The sequence below is a fragment of the Plecotus auritus genome, assembly GCF_963455305.1.
Source record: "Plecotus auritus genome assembly, chromosome: 1".
NCBI classification, from domain to species: Eukaryota; Metazoa; Chordata; class Mammalia; order Chiroptera; family Vespertilionidae; genus Plecotus; species Plecotus auritus.
The window spans coordinates 218,311,649-218,329,717 of NC_137770.1; the positions used below are offsets into that span (position 1 = coordinate 218,311,649).

General features: G+C 37.2%; 1 protein-coding gene across 1 annotated transcript in view; it reads left to right on the forward strand.

Annotated features, from left to right (window-relative positions):
* GABRA4 (gamma-aminobutyric acid type A receptor subunit alpha4) overlaps positions 1 to 18,069 on the forward strand; it is a 77,060-nt gene that overhangs the window by 18,996 nt on the left and 39,995 nt on the right. The window contains exons 6-8 of the mRNA XM_080687420.1: positions 1,865 to 2,008; positions 3,519 to 3,671; positions 17,357 to 17,616. Coding sequence (XP_080543546.1) covers positions 1,865 to 2,008; positions 3,519 to 3,671; positions 17,357 to 17,616 — 557 coding nt within the window. The remainder of the gene's footprint in view (positions 1 to 1,864; positions 2,009 to 3,518; positions 3,672 to 17,356; positions 17,617 to 18,069) is intronic.

Sequence of the window (18,069 nt, forward strand, 5' to 3'; positions counted from 1 at the left end):
TGTTTTAGTATAATCAAAGATTGAGATGGCTTAGAATCAGATGGTACTAGAGGAAAAGGTGTGAGATAGATGGATTTGGGATATATTGTGGAAGTGAACGCAAGAGGATGAATAGGAAAGAGTATAGAATTCTTTCCCCCTAAGTTCCTGTCTCTGAAATGGTAGCAAAATTTGATTGCCTTTTCTAATGTCTGCCTCGAATATTTGATTTAATCAGAATTTGCCAAAAATAGATGCTGGTTTTTACTATTGCTTCAGATTCTCAGTCACACTGATTGTGAAACTTGCCTGCTGTATCATTGCTCCTTGCTTAACTTAATGAGAATCAGCAGTCACCATTCTTTTTATAACCTCTGGTAAGCACAATAGTCAGTGGGTGAACTTGAAGCTAAAGAGACTTGCTTGCTCCCTGCCCAGTGACTCAATGAGAGAAGATAAAAACAGAAAAAATACTTAGACAGATAAGGTGATCTAACTGGGGCCAGAATTAAAATTCATTTGAGCTATGATAATTTATATTTCACCCAGATAGTTCTTACCTAGGGTTTTATCTTTCCTGCCCAATTCCACCACCCCACTCCCCGCACCCGCTCTGGTTCTCATGGAAAGTACTCTGAGTGACTTGAACATAGTTGGTAATCAATAAAGGCATGCACAAAATAAAGAAATTACTCCTTTAAAGTTGATTTTTTTCAGATTTGGAATTAAAAAGAGAGATACAGCTTTTGATTACCTTCACCCATTTCATGCAACACCCCAACACCCCCAACCTGGCCTCAAATATTAAATCATTAAGAAAAAGATTAGTCTAGCAAGATAGGCTAGCCCAGAGAAGGCTACCTGATTTAAAATATCAGGGGCAGGAACATAGTATCTGGACACTTGTAATGTATGAGTAAGCATGAATACACTCCAGGAGATCAATGTTGAGACATGACTATATACTGCTAACTGACAGCACAAGCCTCATAGTTTGTTTTGCAAAGTCATTTTTAAAGATAGTTTCCCTAGGTATCAACCCTTTTTGTAGAATTAAACAATTCCATCGAGGACCTACTGTGCTCTAGCCATTTTAGGAAGGTTTGTGGAGGGTAGTACACAATTTATCGTGGTTCTTCTGAACTTACTTGTGTGTGTGCCAGGCTATCTGTTCTGGGCAGACTGGTAAGCAAGCAGCTGGTCTCCGTTTACATTGAAAATGGAATAATAGAAAATGGGCTTAAATTGCTGCTGGGAGGGATTTATTGAAGATGGAAGGGAAAATGTCCTGATTGTAAAAGTTTAAAGGTAGTGGAACTGGTTGTGTAATTATAGTCCCCGAAGAGCTTTACACACCTCATAGCCAGACAGCATGGGTATTGCCCAAAGGCAGATTCTGGAATAGGTGCCTCCTGGAGAGCTCTCCCAACAGTGGGGTTTATTTTGTTTTTGTTGTATTACAGGCAGCCTTTCATACGTATCTAATTGGCAGAGTTGGATTAGGACAGAAGAGTTAATATTGGTCAAGCACTGGAAGTGAATTGGAATGGAAAGAAGTAGCAATTTGACTGCTTTTTGGGGGGGTTATTATTTCTGCTTTTCAACTGCTTATTAGTAGGGAAACATATCCAAGTGCATTGATGCAGATACAGCATTATAGTTGCTTTAGTTTTAGTCTCTCCTCCTTCAGTTTCTTGAGCATAAAATAAATATGCAAAAGCTGTTTATTTAATATCTACAGTGTTCTAAATCTTAAACATGTTTAAGTAAGCCATAATGACTATTGTTTTCATTTATTCCATCTTTCTTGAACAAGTGTTTACCATCAATTAGTGCTGAGGAGAAAGGAGTATGGACTCTAATCACATTCTGTGCTCTTATTCAGATGCTTACCCGAAGAGTGAGATGATTTATACCTGGACAAAAGGTCCCGAGAAATCAGTAGAAGTCCCAAAGGAATCTTCCAGCTTAGTTCAATATGACTTGATTGGGCAAACTGTATCAAGTGAAACCATCAAATCCATTACGGGTGAGATGTTTAATGATTAAAGTTAATAGCAAAGGAGTTTTGTCCTAGCTTTTTAATGGAAATATATAGAGGTTTTTTTTGCGGGGGGGGGGGGGGGGGGGGAGGCAACAAAAATATTCTAGGAATAGAGTTGATGCATAAATCATAGTTCAGAGTTTTTAAATTTATATTTATAATTTTAGTTTTAAATAAATCTGAGTTATTGAGATGTGAGTTGGTTTTCTTATTCAGAAACAAAAGTCAGTAATCAATTATATTAACATTATTTTCAGCAGAATTCTGAGATAGGAAACCTGACCACTGATTTTTGGACACTGGTTTTTCCTGTTTTATTGATACTTTCCCAAAATCTTTTTTATCTTGCCCAGTTTTGTGGTGCTGCTTTCCCTCTCTTTACCACCTTAAAAGCAAAGTATAAAGCTTAGTTACAAAATACATTGAGGGTATATGTTAAAGCTGTCACATGGGTAGATGGATGATTATTATTGGTGATTCTAGGTCTGTATTTGCTTTTAAAATGTGAGTGGAAAGAATCATAGGATTTAGTCTTTATATTTAATGGGGAAAATTGCCTGATTATTGCTTGTTCTGAAACTATTGCCAGGAAAAGGTATTTTTGAAAACATTTATTTTATAGCCTGCAAGTGGAATTGAAAACAAGTGAGATTTGAGGATTATGAATCATTGGTTTCACAGTTTGAAAAGGAGGCTACTGACTCCTAAATCTCTCTTAATATGTTCCTTTTAGATGTAACATTAAAAATTTATCAACTCAAGAAATCTTATGGTTTGTTTTCCTTATTAGCTTTTTAGATTTTTGTCTAAATGTCAATAAGATATTCCTGGACTTGGGAATGTTATATATGGCTCTATGTTATCTATGTCTCTTTTTACATATATGTATAACATTGAGAAATATAGCTTTTGGGAATGTTATATATGGCTCTATGTTATCCATGTCTCTTTTTACATATATGTGTACATATGTATAACATTGAGAAATACAGCTCTTTCCTAAAACTAAGGCAATAAGGCAGCATACTAGTATGTATATATAAAATGTTTATTTGTGTATTTAAATTATTTTTAAATTTAAGGTTTAGGTGTATGTATTTTCATTTACCAGTGATTTAAAGTTAGGTCTAAATTTTCTCTCAAAAGATGATGGAAATGAAATCTAATTGCTTTCATAGTACTAGACCTTTAAAATAGAAAGCACTATAAGATTTTTTTTAAAGTTATAGCTTACTTTCTTAAATTGCTTAATCACCGTGTAGAACAAAAGTGATATTGTATATCATTCTACGTAATGATATACAATATCGTTCCCCCCACCCCCCGCCCAGTTAGGAACTGCATATTTCTCCATGTTTGTTTGCTGTGCACAGCAGATCTTTTTTTTTTTTTTTTTTTTTGGCCTAGAATGCTTTTTGTTAGTCTGAAATATGGTTTGGAAGCCATTGAATAGCTGCAGGACCAATAATACATTTTTGTTATGTTTTATTTGTAGGTGAATATGTTGTTATGACAGTATACTTCCATCTCAGACGGAAGATGGGTTATTTTATGATTCAGACATACATTCCATGTATTATGACAGTGATTCTTTCACAAGTTTCATTCTGGATAAATAAGGAATCTGTTCCAGCAAGGACTGTATTTGGTAATTGAAATTCATTTCTTGTGTATTTTATTCATATTATATTTGCTTATGATTTCATGGGAATAACTTTTAGTTATAATTTCTAAGAAAATATTAAATAGTAATATCAGACTGTGCTGAGTAAAGAATCATATAAGCTTTCATTTCTTATCTAGCCAATACAAAGTAATAAGGCTTGAGAGGATATAGGCAGTTCATCCCTTTCTTTGGGGTCCATCAGTTTTCCCTTATTGAGAGCAGGCAAGTGAAGAGTGTGAATCTGAATATAGTTTCACTTTTGATGGTATTCTTGGGCTCCTAGCCTAATGCTATGTAATTGAATTAAAATTATATATAGGTGTTAAAATGAAATGCACTGGGAGCTTAAAATAAAACAAAAGTCATGGCTGAATGAATATGAAAGTCTAAAATCATTTGCCTTTTAATGAAGAGGAACAAAATGCAAATGGTTTAAATGCATTGAGTTGGAAGGTATTATATGCTTAGCTTATTAGCTCATTGTTATCCATCTACATTTTTTTAAACACAACATATTTTTTTGTTTTTAAGGTGGCTTTTTATATGTTATATTCTAAACTATATGAAGTCCAGAACATAGCAGTTTTACATTTTATAGCTGTTAAATAAATCTTTTATATATCAGCCATGCTTTTAAATAAAATTAGTTATGATATTTACCTGATTGAATATATTTCTTCATTATTTTTCTGTTGATTGTGAGTAGTGGAAGCATTCAGTAGTGATATTAGAAGGAAAAAAAAATCAGAATTTCTCTGGAATGGAGGAACAGTTCTCACAAGAGACACCAGTCTCCCCCTGCCTTTTCTACTTGGTAGTCAAAGCCCTATAGCCTTTATCACTGAGAGCTGAAGGGATGCTGGTGAGGAGGAGCTAGGGAGGGGGCTGGGAGCTTTTCATCCCACTTCCCCATCCTTGTAGAAAACAAATGATGAGGTGTCATAGTTTCTTCAGTGGACTTGACTGTGGGGGGTTTCCACAGGCACCCCCCACCCACCCGCACACCTTGAATCTTAAAAAAGGCATTGAAATCTTACTGGGGAAACTCCCAGAAGGGTTGATAGGGGCCAGGGTATGACCTTAGGAAGGCAGTGAACATGTGTAATAGCACAAAATACATAGAGTTGTGAGAATTAAAGAATAACCACACATTGCAAACGTTGAATACATTTTAACTATTAAAAATAGGTGTGGAGCATTATGCTAAGCGAAATAAGGCAGTCAGAGAAAGATAAATATCACATGATTTCACTCACTTGTGGAATATAATGAACATGAACAACATAAACTGATGAACAAAAATAGATCCAGAGACAGAGAAGCATCGATCAGACAGTCAAACCTCAGAGGGAGGGCAGGGGAGGGTGGGGGTAAGGGGGAGAGATCAACCAAAGGACTTGTATGCATGCATATAAGCCTAACCAATGGACACAGACACCAGGGAGGTGAGGGCATGAGTGGGGGGGGAGCGGAGGGGCAATAGGAGGATAAGTACACATATGTAAGACCTTAATACAGAAAAATAAGAAAAAAAAATAGGTGTGGAAGAGAGAAAGCAATAAATCTAAGTTTTGGACTACAATAGTAGTCCAAACTGCAATCTGCCACTTATTTTCTCCACCCATAAAATTGTGACAATACATCTCTTCTTCACAGACTAATGAGAATTTAGATTTACATGCAATACTCATTACATACAGGTGTATGGAGCCCTTAGAACATCTTAGTTACTCTCTCCCATACTTCTCTTATGTAGGGGAGGTTAATTTTGTTCTGGCTTGATTTCCTTGACTTTTAATTGTTTTTAAAGAAAGCATTGTTCTATTGTGTATTTACAGACACTCTGCTAAGTTATCTCATTTATTTCATTTAGTGCTCACACTAACCAGAGAGGCAGCCTGACCTGGTAGGAAGTATGTGAAGCTGATCACCGTATCAGTCCCTTAACTTATCCTAGTATAAATAATATTAAAATTTCAGGAACTATCATCATTGAAAATAAAATCACTTGTGCACATATTATTTTCATTGTTTATTGTCCTAAAGAACTTCTAGAACAGAAAAGACTGACCCATTGTTGGTGCCTCTGATGAAGAGGTCACGGTGTCATAGGGCAGACTCTCTGGATCCAGAAGCCTAGGTTCTAACCCCACGGTCTACCACGTATTAGATGTGAGCCTTCAATGAGTTACTTCTGCCTGTTTCCTCATGTGTCAAAACAGGATGAAATCCTGAAGGCTGCCATGTGGATTAAATGAGTTAATTTAGATAAAGCACTTGGAACAATGCCTACCTGACAGTAAATATTATTTGAGTATCATTTATTATTATGGCAACCATGCTGCCACCTACCTCATTTGAGAATCACTACTTGATACTACAATGTGAATGTTCTCTGTATTTCATTGTTATTGTTTGATAGGTTTTGAATGCTTTCTTGGTTGGCTACAAACTGGTAGCCTCTGTTCTGTCCAGTATATCCCCAAGTAATAAAAATGTTCAGTGCTGTGGGGAGTGATAGCATTGATCACAGCTGCACCCACCCAACATTTCCTCTCCAGAGAAGATCCTGTAAGGAAATTAATTAGCATACAGTAAAGATAATGATAATTCTATTAATAATGATTATAAGATTTGCCATATCCTGATGGGGGCATCTTATTTTATCTTTACAATAACTCAGTGAGTAGGCTTTATTAATATTTATGAATAAGAAAAATGACTCAGAGCGATGAAGAAACTTGTATGAAGTCACATACTTAAAAGTGATGGACCCAAGACAATATCTCTCTAACTTTGGAAACTTTGCCATTTCTACTCCGACATTCTGCCTTTACAGGGGGTGCACCAGATCAGTTCCTTAACTTCTCCTAGTAAAAATAATATTAATATTTCAGGAACTATCATGGGGACTTGTGGAAAATTCCAGAGCTGCTGAGTGGAGATTGTATGGATATAAGCTGAAAATACTTTGTGGGTAGCCTTTTCAATTTAATATGTGACATTTGCCCCTGTCTTGTACTCATGTGCCAAGACACTTTTTGGTTTTGATTGACCAGCTAAATTATGCCCAACAAGTATGTCTTCAAAAACCTGAGATATGTCAAAATGGTAATAATTAGACTATTCAATGAGGCTCTGGGATGGTATTTTTCTAACAAAGTTAAGTTTTAAGTATTTGAGGGCCATTAGCAATCTATTTCATTTGAGAGTTAGGTAAAAAATTCTGGGCTTGTATTTATCTTCCCTAATTCTTATTTTCCTTTTTGCTCAAGAAGAGAATTTGCTGGGTCAGGTATTCATTAGGGATAATTCAAAAACAAAAAACAAACACACATAAACCCAATCCGTGTAAATATGAGAAGTAGAGTGAGTTAAATCTCTCCAAAGGCCTTCTATCTCCAAAGTTGCATGCCTTTAAGTTTTCTAATTATTCCAGTATAGTAAAACATTAAGCCTGGATAAATGCCAACTGGCATATCTAAGTCATTACCAGTTAATTTTTCTAAGAGTGAGCTGCCAGAATTTTGCTCTTGTGTATAGCCTTAGTCTACTCATACACGTCTTCTCCCAGCTCCTGGACCAGCCAATGCAGTGCATATTCAGCATTCTAAAAACAGGGACTGGCATCAATACTTGAATGTGTCAAAAATATTCTATGGTTATTGAAATGTTTTCAAGGGTAAATGCCAGCTAAGCCATTGAAACAGATGCGCTGTCTTCCTAGATACAGCAAAAGCATGGCTTCTGATCTGAAGGGTTGGCTTCTGTTTCTTATTCTGTTGGTGTTTAACCAAATGCTTCACCTAAAGCAGGTGGGAGAAGCACATCCCTGTCATGCTGGGAGTTCTTTAAATTTGAACTTCTGGCAGAGAGCACTTTTTAATACCTAAAGAGATGGACACTTCAAATATTTAGCCAATTGTTTATGCCAACTACTATCCTCATTTTGCCACCAGGCATATAATATGAACCATTATTTGGAGGGCTACTCCACAAACTTTAAAATCAAGTTGACTCGAAATAATGAAATAGAATTAGGAAGTGGCCACATATCCAACATTTTTTTTTGCATTGATGGCCATAGTATCATTTAACATCATGAACTTGATGATTTACTCCTTAACAATCAGAAAGTAATTTTTGGATTCATGGCTCAATAATTGCATTAGTATTCTGCTTGCTCGACATTAATAAGGTAATTTCTTCCTACGACAGCAGGAGAAGATGAAGAGCACTACTTTTGGTCCTCAGGATAAATTGTTTTATCCCCCCATCCCCCCAAAAAAATTTTTCAAAGCAACCTGAGAAATTCTAAGTTGCTTATATTGATTTTATTTTATTTTATTTTTTTTATTTATTTATTTATTTTTTTAATTTTTTTTTTTCTTTTCAAGTTTTTATTAAGGTATTATATGTGTACATATCTTACCATTGCCCCCCACCCCCACCCCACTCCCATACATGCCCTCACCCCCCAATGTTTTGCATCCGTTGGTTACTCTTATATACATGCATATAAGTCCTTCACTTGATCTCTTATTTCCCCCACCTCTCCCTAACCTTACCCCTGTAATTTGACAGTCTGTTTGATGCTTTACTGCCTCTGTAACTATCTTTTTGTTCATCAGTTTATAATGTTTTTCATTATCCCCAAATGAGTGGGATCATGTGGTATTTTTCTTTCATTGACTGGCTTATTTCACTTAGCATAATGTTCTCTAATTCCATCCAAGTGCCTACAAATGGTAGTAATTCCTTCTTTTTTACGGCAGCATAGTATTCCATTGTGTAGATGTACCATAGTTTTCTGATCCAGTCATCTGCTGATGGGCACCTAGGCTGTTTCCAAATCTTAGCTATTGTAAATTGTGCTGCTATGAACATAGGGGTGCATATATCCTTTCTGATTGGTGTTTCTGGTTTCTTAGGATATATTCCTAGGAGTGGGATTACTGGGTCAAATGGGAGTTCCATTTTCAGTTTTTTGAGGAAACTCCATACTGTTCTCCACAGTGGCTGCACCAGTCTGCATTCCCACCAGCAGTGCACGAGGGTTCCTTTTTCTCCGCATCCTCGCCAACACTTGTCGTTTGTTGATTTGTTGATGATAGCCATTCTGACAGGTGTGAGATGGTATCGCATTGTTGTTTTGATTTGCATCTCTCGGATAATTAGTGACTTTGAGCATGTTTTCATGTGTCTCTTGGCCTTCCTTCTGTCTTCTTTCGAAAAGATTCTATTTAGGTCCATTGCCCATTTTTTTATTGGATCCTTTATCTTCCTTTTATTAAGTTGTATAAGCTGCCTGTAGATGTTGGAAATTAAACCTTTATCAGTGATACCATTTGCAAATATGTTCTCCCATACAGTGGGGTTTCTTGTTGTTTTGTTGATGGTTTCTTTTGCTGTGCAAAAGCTTTTTATTTTGATGTAGTCCCATTTGTTTATTTTCTGTTTGGCTTCCATTGCCCTAGGGGCAGTATCACTGAAAAAGTTCTTTTGGCATATGTCTGAGATTTTGCTGCCTGTGGATTCCTCTAGTATTTTTATGGTTTCCCGTCTTATATTTAAGTCCTGTACCCATTTTGAGTTTATTTTTGTGTATGGTGTAAGTTGGTGATCTAGTTTCATTTTTTTGCATGTATCTGTCCAATTTTCCCAACACCATTTATTAAAGAGACTGTCTTGACTCAATTGTATGCTCATGCCTCCTTTGTCAAATATTAAATGCGCATATTGGTTTGGGTCGATATCTGGATTCTCTATTCTGTTCCATTGATCTATATGTCTGTTCTTGTGCCAGTACCAGGCTGTTTTGAGGACAGTGGCTTTGTAATACAGCTTGAAATCTGGTATTGAGATCCCTCCTACTTTATTCTTCTTTCTCAGGATTGCTGTGGCTATTCGGGGTCTTTTTTTATTCCAGATGAATTTTTGGAGAGTTCTTTCTAGGTCTGTGAAATACGCCGTTGGTATTTTAATGGGGAGTGCATTGAATCTATAGATTGCTTTGGGTAGTATGGACATTTTAATGATGTTGATTCTACCAATCCATGAACATGGTATGTTCTTCCATCTGTTTACATCTTCCTCTATCTCTTTTTTCAGTGTCCTGTAGTTTTCCGCATATAGGTCTTTTACCTCCTTGGTTAGGTTTATTCCTAAGTATCTTAATTTTTTTGGTGCGATGGAAAATGGGATTGCTTTTTTAGTCTCTCTTTCTGTAAGTTCATTGTTGGTGTATAGAAATGCCATAGATTTCTTGGTGTTAATTTTGTATCCTGCTACATTGCCGAATTCATTTATTAAGTCTGTTAGTTTTTTGATGGAGTCTTTCGGGTTTTTTATGTACAATATCATGTCATCTGCAAATAAGGACAGCTTTACTTCTTCTTTTCCAATTTGGATGCCTTTTATTTCTTCTTCTTGTCTAATTGCAGTGGCTAATACTTCCAGTACTATGTCAAACAGGAGTGGTGAGAGTGGGCATCCCTGTCTTGTTCCTGTTCTTAGGGGAAATGGTTTTAGTTTTTGCCCATTGAGTATGATGTTAGCTGTGGGTTTATCATATATAGCTTTTATTATGTTGAGGTATGATCCTTCTATTCCCACCTTGTTGAGAGTTTGTATCAAGAAAGGGTGTTGGATTTTGTCAAATGCTTTTTCTGCATCAATTGATATGACTATGTGATTTTTATCTTTCAATTTGTTTATGTGATGTATCACATTTATTGATTTGCGGATATTGAACCATCCTTGCATTCCTGGGATAAATCCTACTTGGTCATGGTGTATGATCTTTCTGATGTACTGCTGGATCCTATTTGCTAGAATTTTATTGAGGATTTTGGCATCTACATTCATGAGGGATATTGGCCTGTAATTCTCCTTCATTGTGTTGTCTTTATCTGGTTTTGGTATTAGGGTGATGCTGGCTTCATAGAAGGAGCTTGGAAGTGTTCCTTCCTCTTGAATTTTTTGGAATAGTCTGAGGAGGATAGGTTTTAGTTCTTCCTTGAATGTTTGGTAGAACTCTCCTGTGAAGCCGTCTGGCCCCGGGCTTTTGTTTGCTGGAAGCTCTTTGATGACTGCTTCAATTTCTTCCATAGTTACTGGCATGTTGAGATGTTTAGATTCTTCCTGATTGAGTTTTGGAAGGTTATATTTTTCTAGGAATATGTCCATTTCCTCCAGGTTGTCCAGTTTGTTGGAATAGAGTTGTTCGTAGTATTTTTTAACAATCCTTTGTATTTCGGCGGGATCTGTTGTTATTTCACCTCTTTCATTTCTGATCTTGTTTATTTGGGTCCTCTCTCTTTGCTTCTTGGTGAGCCTGGCTAGAGGTTCATCAATCTTGTTTATCCTTTCAAAGAACCAGCTCTTGGTTTTGTTGATCTTTTGTATTGTTTCTTTGGTCTCTATGTCGTTTATCTGTGCTCTGATCTTTATTATTTCCTTCCTTCTGCTTACACTGGGCTTTTCTTGTTGCTCTTTTTCTAACTCTTTGAGTTGTTGGGTTAGGTAATTTATTACCCCTGTTTCTTGTTTTTTGCAGTAGGCTTGTAGAGCTATGAACTTCCCTCTCAGGACTGCTTTTGCTGTGTCCCATAGATTTTGGATTGTAGTGTTTTCATTGTCATTTGTTGTCATGATGTTTTTTATTTCTTCTTTGATCTCTCTGGTAACCCAGTCATGGTTTAATAGCATGCTGTTTAGTCTCCATGTGTTTGATTTCTTTGGGTTGTTTTTATTGTAGTTGATTTCCAGTTTTATGCCACTGTGGTCTGAGAAGATGCTTGATATGATTTCTATCTTCTTGAATTTGAAGAGACTTTGCCTATGTCCCAATATATGGTCTATCTTTGAAAATGACCCATGTGCACTTGAGAAGAATGTATATTCTGTGGCTTTGGGGTGAAATGTTCTGAAGATGTCAATTAATTCCATCTGGTCTAGTGAGTCATTTAGGATTGATGTTTCTTTGCTGATGTTTTGTTTAGAGGATTTGTCCAGTGGTGATAGTGGGGTATTAAAGTCCCCTACTATGATTGTATTGCTGTCAATCTCTCCCTTGATATCCTCCAGGAGTTTTTTTATGTATTTGGGTGCTCCTGTATTGGGTGCATATATGTTTACCAGAGTTATTTCTTCTTGTTGGATTGCTCCCTTTAGTATTATGAAATGGCCTTCCTTATCTCTTGTTATGTCCTTCAGTTTGAGATCTAATTTGTCAGAAATAAGTATTGCTACCCCAGCTTTTTTTTCAGTTCCATTTGCCTGGAAAACCTTTTTCCATCCCTTCACCCTCAGTCTGTGTGCGTCTTTTTTTCTGAGGTGGGTTTCTTGTAGACAGCAGATATATGGGTCGTGTTTTCTTATCCAATCCGTTACCCTATGTCTTTTGATTGGGGCATTTAATCCATTTACATTTAAAGTTATTATTGATAGGTACTTATTTGTCGCCATTCCTATTCTTTACCCCTGTGTTACTTCTTCGCTTCCTGTTTCTTTCTTTCTTTCTTTCTTTTTTTTTACAGCAGACCCTTTAGCATTTCTTGCATTGCTGGTTTGGTGGTAATAAATTCCCTTAGTCCTTTTTTGTCTGTGAAGCTCCTGATTTCACCTTCAATTTTGATTGACAGCCTTGCTGGGTACAGTATTCTTGGATTCAGACCCTTCCTTTGCATGACTTTGTATATTTCATTCCATTCCCTTCTGGCCTGATGAGTTTCTGTTGAGAAATCAGTTGCTAGTCTGATGGGGGTTCCTTTGTATGTAACTTTCTGTCTCTCTCTTGCTGCTTTTAAGATTCTTACTTTGTCATTGGTGTTTGCCAATTTAATTATAATGTGCCTTGGTGTCGGTCTTTTGGGGTTCATTTTGCTTGGGACTCTGTGAGCTTCTTGGATTTGTGTGTGTTTTTTCTTCCCTATATCTGGGAAATTTTCTGTCATTATTTCTTCAAAGAGGTTTTCTATTCCTTGCTCAGCTTCCTTTCCTTCTGGAACCCCTATTATGCGGATGTTGTTTTGTTTCGTGTTGTCCCAAAGTTCCCTTAGACTCTCCTCCTGCCTTTTAATTTTTTTTTCTAGAAGTTGCTTTTCTTGGGTATTTTTTTCCATCTTGTCTTCTAGCTCACTGATGCGGTCCTCTGCTTCTTCTAGTCTACTCTTGATGCTTTCTATTGAGTTCTTTACGGCAGCGATGTCATTTTTCATTTCTTCTTGGTTCTTCTTCATTTCCTCTTGGTTCTTGCTCATATTGTCGAATTTGTCTTCCATTCTTTTCAGCCACCTTATGACCATTTCTCTGAATTCTTTTTCTGGAAGGTTGCTTGCCTCCATTTCGTTTACTTCCGTTTCTGGTGATGCCTGCTTTTCTTTCATATGCGGGCTGCTTCTTTGTCTCCCCATGGTCTCTCTTCTCTGGGTGTCTGGTTATGTAGTTCTCTCTCTCCTGGGTTGATTTAAAGGCACAAAATACAGCACTACCAGGTACAACTCACAAGGCACTGAACAGGAATGTATTCACGATATTAATAACCTCCAATAAAGGTGACCACCAGAGAAAGGCAAATTAGGTGATAGGAGAGAAAGAAGAAGAGGAAAAAGGAAAGAAAGAAAGAAAGAAAGAAAGAAAGAAAGAAAGAAAGAAAGAAAGAAAGAAAGAAAAAAAGAAAAAAAGAAAAAAGGAGTGTGAAAATGAAATTGGGAAAAGGGAAAGTAAAGAGAAAAAAAAAAAAAGTAAGAGAGACAAGAAAGTGACTAAGAGAGAAAGGGGAACAGACTATATATATTGGGGATAAAACTCCAATAGAACAATCACTAATCCCAGAAAATGCCAGCAACAAGTGCCTGGGGATTAGTACAAACTACCACACCAACTAATATGGAGTGAGGCAAGGGAAAGCTGAAGCACAAAACAAACAAAAAAATAAACAAAAGAAGAATAAGCAAAACAATCTCACAAAAAAGCATAAAAATTGGATATAATCTACATTCAAGCAAACAACAACAAAAGGACAGAGAGAAGGACAAGTTTATGGATAGCTCAGACAGCGAAGGGAGAGGTGTATGTGGACTTGGAGCAGAGGATTGGAGATTAGATATGTAAGTAGGGTGAAATTTTAACAAGGGGTAAACAGAAAGAATAGGGAAAATCTAAAGCAGTAAAAGGGTAATATAAACAGGACACTGAAAAGGGGGAGGTTAGGAAGAGAGTGATGGCCTAAAGGTAGAGTTGAGATAGAGTAAAATGATGCTAAAGGAAAGATAAAAATAGAATGTAGAACCCTAATCCCAAAATAAAATGAAGAGAAAATAAAATGACACTTTAAAAAAAAAAAAAAAAGATAAAATAGCAGTAGTAATAATACGGATTGAAAATAAAAATGTAATCATTAAAAAGGTAAAATCAAGTGATGAAAAAAGAAAAAAAAAGTTTCTTGATTAAAAGATGCAAAAAATGAAAATAAAAAAAAATTAAAAAAATAAAAAAATAAAAGGTAAAAATAAAATGTGAAGTAGTGAAGGTCATTCACTTCCTCTGTTTTTCTGTTTGGCACGCCTGTTTCTCAGTCCAGACAGTATTGCAGTTCCCTGCGATCCACTGCTCTTCGGTGTTGTAAGCCAGTCCTGATTTTAAGCAGGCGGTGTGTCTTAATTTCTCGTATTCCTTTATTTTTGATTACACAAGAGTCGATTTGTGATTCAGCCCCTGGGTGGCAGTGTTTCTGGATTAACTTCCGGGTCTATCTATGGCCTCTCTAGGCAGTGTTAGAGCCTTCTTTCTCTGTGGCACTCGTCACCGGCCTGTGGGAGTGGTCTGCCTCAGAGCTGACTCTCTGATGGTCACTCCCCGCTCCGATCCCCAGGTTCCAGAAAAACAACCTTCCCCTGCAGTCTCCCAGGGTGTCCCCAACTGGGTGATCCTATGTATTGGGCTTAGTAATCAGAAGCAAGAATTTCAAGAGGAAAAAGCCCAGTTGTGCGTACTCCGGGACTCCGCGTAAGCCCAGGCACCCAGGGAACGCAGGGGCTGCGCGTAAGTCTGGACTGCCTGAAATTCTTAGGGTGTCCCTGCACTTCAGATCAAAATGGGTTGCTTTTTAGAGTGCCCTTCTCTTAGCAGCTCTGAGGACCCCTTTCCACAATCACAGATCACGCCAGCCCCTACAGCCACGGATTTTTCTAGGCACAGACTTCCCTGGTCCTCCAGCTCCCGCAAAACGCGCGTTCCTCTCTCCCGCTGGGACCAGAGACCTCACCTTATCCCAGGCGAAATCTGACCTTTCCGTGGTGGAGTGTAGAGCTCCTCTGAACCCATGTGCTTGCGCCAGTTGGGGAGCGTTGTTCTGGGGCTCGCAGCTGTTCCTGGGGTGCCGCCGTTGTGGATTCTCAGGCTTCAGATAAGCTCCACTTTCCGGATCAAGATGGCGCAGACTCCGCGTCCAACCCCGCAGCTCCGGGAGGGGACCCAGCCACAGTTGGTGCTGCCAGGTCAGGGGAACCCCGTTCAGCAGTCCCCCACCTCCTTCTGGAATTCAGCTGTCTCCCAACCAGCCAACAAACACTCCTTGTGCGACCCTCAGCTGTTCTTTCTTTCTGCTCCGGGACAAGGCTCGGAACACGTCTGTCTATTCCGCCGCCATTATTCCCTCCTCAAGAGACTCTATATTGATTTTATTGTTTAGGGTCTTTTTCTGTTGTTGTTACATTATGATCTCTGTAGAATTTTATGAGTTCTGGGTAGTATTCTTATTAAGCTGTACTCTTCATATTTTATTTCCTACTGCTTGCAGCATAACTTCTATGACGTTAGAGGAAATATACCTAAGAAAGTTGTCGAATTTTCTAGAACACTTAATAAGCCACTGAACATAAGTATTATGAATAAGAAGAAAAACTAATTTTTCTTTAAACTTTGTAGCTAAAATTTTTCAAAACTAATTTAGGATTTATTCAATGCATCTCCCAGCCAGCATGGAAATGATGCCATTTTTCTGAGATTTAAAAAGGAGGCCTTAACTTTGTAAGGTCTTTTTCTGAAACAAAGTCCAGTAAATTCATAATACTGCATTTTCATAGAGATTTATTTTTGACCAAAAAACACATTTTAAAATCTATTTTATACTAATAAAGTGCTAAAAATATCACAAAATGTTTTTAAAAAGGGAATACAACCAAATTCTCCAATTCCATTCACTGTATAGTTTATGGATTGTTTTAAGATCTATAGTTCATACACTGCACAGTGCTCTAATTTTTCATGTTCTAAACATTGACAATTCAGAAGGGACTGGAGAGAAAATGGATTGGTGAGGAGCTGAAAAAAAAATGAGTTTTTATTTACTGTGCATTTATCATGTGCTTGGCACTATGTAATATATTATAGTAAATCCTGGAGCAATATTAGACACATTTGCTCTCACAGAGGCTACATCCAATAAAGTTGGGACAACTAAGAAACAATACAAGGCAGATATAATTAAATGCTGATCCGAGAAGACAAGATAATTTCTTCCCAAATAAAAATACTATTATTCCTTTATTGTTGTATGAGGCTCATAATCTCTTCAATTTAACATATATAGTTTGGCTCTCAGCAAGGATAGGCATGGATTGGAATATATAGTTTAGATGCTTCTGTCATCATCATTGTTGTCCTCATTATCATCATCCCCAAACAACTAGGCATGTCAATTAAGGAGCAATTGTACACAATATATAGAATGGGTTTAGTAAATCCCCAGAGAAAATTCCAAGCTTAACTAGATAATATAGGTTAGATATAAAGATAGACAATGATAAAGAAAGGGACAACTGTACAAATATTAACATCCTTAAATAATTCATTTCTCTATAGTTCCAGTGGCAAGTGGAATTTTTTTATTGAGAATAGGAACTACCCTTTTTCCAGACTGTGGAAAAGGCTCTCCTGGGGGTGATATGCTTTAGGAGCCTACTGATGGAAGGGAAGTACCTCTATTCTTGTTGCAAATATTTCCCTCCCAACTATAAATTGGTGGGTAGTAGATGTCTAATATTTTTAATACCAAAATGTTCTATAAATCTGTTTTGTCACGAATATACATATGTTGCTTTATATAAATTGTCTTTCACAACTAGTAAATTTATTATTTTAATTCAATAGGTAATATTCAGTTTTGTAGATTATAAGAATCTACAATTTGTGTTTTCTGGTAGTGAGTCTCAATAGCAGTGGAACATGCCTACCCCAGAAAATGCCCCAATTCCATGCTACCAATTTGCTACTCCTGTTTGAGAATCAGTGCTTCAATGAGTAGCACTTCCTAGTAGGTGTGTGTGTGGAGTGTCTCAGGCATGTTGGCTCAGATACAATATTACAGTAGGTGCCTTATATACTTTTAATCAATATGACAAACCCAATAGGTAGGTATCAAGTCAGTTTTCATAACTTAATCAAAGTCACACTGAGCCAACAATGGAAAAGCCCATTCTAATTCTATTGAACCACTAGGATTAGTCTCTTCCATCAAAGATGATTTGGTTGAATTATAAAGTTTGTTACCCACCACCCACCCCACCCACCAGATCACTAGGTTTTTATTTTGTTTTGTTTTGTTTGTTTTTGCATAGAAGTAATGGTGAAGTATTTTGTCTCTTTGCTCTTTTGCTTTCAAGGAATAACCACAGTCCTCACCATGACCACGCTGAGCATCAGTGCACGGCATTCTTTGCCCAAAGTGTCCTATGCTACTGCCATGGATTGGTTCATAGCTGTCTGCTTTGCATTTGTATTTTCCGCCCTTATTGAGTTTGCTGCTGTCAATTATTTTACCAATATTCAAATAGAAAAAGCCAAAAAGAAGACATCAAGAGCTCTCCAGGAAATTACAGCTGCTCCTTTGCTGAGAGCAATGCACCCTGAAGCACCCCTGCAGGTATTTGACTCAATTTCCTTCAACTTAAGATTTGAGTTTCTTGGTTAAATTTACATTGTGGGCGGGGAGGGGGGTATGGGTGGGGATGAAAACTTGAAATACCAATGACAATTTGTAAGACATTTAAAAGTCCAGGAAAATATGAAGGGGTAATTATAAATTTAAATGTTATAATTGTGATTAATGACTTAAAAATTAAATAGCTTTGGAAGAGCCAGATGGCGCTGGCTGTTTGAAAGTTCTTTTCAACGTTAAAGGTTTTTCAGAGAAAGGGGCAACATCTTCTATATACTATTCAGAGGAACCTGTGCTTATCTTTGAGTGGGTTGGAAATGTGCGTTGAACAGAGTTCGTTGAACAGATTTCATTGAACAGAGTCAAGCAGTGGTTCTGAACATGTTAGAACTATCCCATGGGTCTGGGAAGGGCCTGTGTCCTTGTATTACCTAAGAA